This window comes from Crocuta crocuta, unplaced genomic scaffold (assembly GCF_008692635.1).
Source record: "Crocuta crocuta isolate KB4526 unplaced genomic scaffold, BGI_CrCroc_1.0 scaffold915, whole genome shotgun sequence".
In the NCBI taxonomy this organism is placed as follows: Eukaryota; Metazoa; Chordata; class Mammalia; order Carnivora; family Hyaenidae; genus Crocuta; species Crocuta crocuta.
Genome location: NW_027532845.1, coordinates 141,137 through 143,135, shown reverse-complemented (window position 1 = coordinate 143,135; position 1,999 = coordinate 141,137). Strand labels below are relative to the sequence as shown.

General features: G+C 35.5%; 1 protein-coding gene across 1 annotated transcript in view; it reads left to right on the top strand.

The window, feature by feature from the left end:
- The window catches only part of LOC144216187 (cysteine-rich hydrophobic domain-containing protein 1-like), a 31,639-nt gene that overhangs the window by 2,778 nt on the left and 26,862 nt on the right, over positions 1 to 1,999 (top strand). The window contains exon 2 of the mRNA XM_077745463.1: positions 618 to 773. Within this exon, the coding sequence (XP_077601589.1) occupies positions 618 to 773 (156 nt within the window). The remainder of the gene's footprint in view (positions 1 to 617; positions 774 to 1,999) is intronic.

Genomic DNA, 1,999 nt, shown 5'->3' with positions numbered 1-1,999 from the left:
TGAACAGGGGAGGGTCAGAGAGAGAGGGAGTCACAGACTGAAACAGGCTCCAGGCTCTGAGCTGGCAGTCAGCACAGAGCCCGACGCGGGGCTCGAACCCACGAACCGCGAGATCATGACCTAAGCGAAAGTCGGACGCTTAACCGACTAAGCCACCCAGGCGCCCCAAGAGTTGCTTTTTTACAAGTAATCCAGGAATATTGCCAAAGTCTAATTTTAATTCCATTTCCTCTTGTAGTACTTAGATTTTTATTGTTATGCTTCTAGTCTTACTAGTCAGAATGATTGGAGACTATAATATTGCCTAAATAATGAGAATATTTGGTAGGAAAGCTGCTTGACAGGTATTCTTTGACATCAATTTTGTTGTCACTTTATTGCTGGAAATTTCAGAAGATTATTTTTGAATATCAGAAAAACTTATGTAAACATGAAATTCTATTGTTTTGCTTTCTAATATCATCCAAGAGTATGTAATAAGTATAGGGAGGAAATATTTTTAGACTTGTAATTCCTTAAAGCCTTTGTAATAAGACAGACATCTCCTTTAGGTTTAGAGATAAATAGTAGAAAGCTTCCCACAAACTGTTAAAATAAAGATTGTGCCCTTCTTGTAGGTGGCCCCAGAAGAATTTAAGACCAGCATTGGCCGTGTGAATGCATGTTTGAAAAAGGCTCTCCCAGTCAATGTGAAATGGCTGCTCTGTGGTTGTCTCTGCTGCTGTTGCACACTGGGTTGCAGCCTGTGGCCTGTAATTTGTCTCAACAAAAGAGTGAGTAACCATTTTATTGTGTAACCATAAGAGCTAACATTTATTGAACAGTTGTATATGCCAACTACTTTACATGATTTTTTAAATTCTCATAACAATGCTATCCTCATTTGAGAGGCAGACCTGGGGACAGAGAGCTAAAGTCATGTGCCCAGCCTTTATTAACACTTTGTTAGTTAATATGAGTTCCCACCGTTTAAAATAAGTGAAATATAAATGGAGTACAGGAGTAAATACAAATGTAACTAGGCTACTTACTCCTTTTACAAAACCCAAAGCTGTGATTTAAACTGTTTCTAAGCTACAAATATGAGAGTGTGTCTTCTGATCTAAGGAAAAACAAAAGTGAGAGTCACCCTACAGAGTTGGGGGGAGATCCTGCTTCGTTTTAAACATGTTGAAAGAATATTATAAGACATTACTAGTTACGTCATAGACTTAAGACTAATATCTTAATTTTATCTTCTTTAGAACTTTATTTTTGTCTTCAGAATGCTTTTATTTTCATTGGAAAGAAGGAAGCTACCATGTACCACATTGATGACTTCATTTAAACTTTTAAATAGTAACTAGCCTACTGAACCATCTTCACAATTACAGTACCTTGTACAGCTTTAATTAATGGTACAGTTGTTTCATAAAGGCCAAAAATATTACCAGTTATTTATTCCTCTCCATTCTTTCTCCTGCCCTTTTTAATGTGTACTTCAAAAAGGAAAATAATGAAACACTGCCATCCCTATGACTTTTTGAATGGAAAAGTTAAACATTTTGTTGATTCTTAAGTACCAGTAGGTCAGAGCTTAACTTTAAGGTTAGTTTATCATGTTTAAACGTGTATTCTGTATTTTCAAATGGCTTTCTAGAAAAGAATTGACAGCATAAATTTACTTCATCGTCATATCTTTTAACAACTACAAAATAGTGATTCCTATCCATTCCCCTTATTTTAAAGCCTCAGTGTGAATTAATTATGATTTAGATTTTCTATCACACAAATACAGCTAATTTTAATTACTTAAGAACAGATTTTTTTGGTTTTAATATTCTCCAGGATCTATCTTTTTTATTGATGACCTGTTTGCTCTTGGCCTGTTTATTGTTACTTTCACTGCAGGTCCTGAAATAGAAGCAATTTTTTTGGTCATGTGCCTTTACTATGAGAACTTGTGATAGAATATTCATTGGAAAGTGAGATTAATACTGACCCTCTGATCTCACCCAAG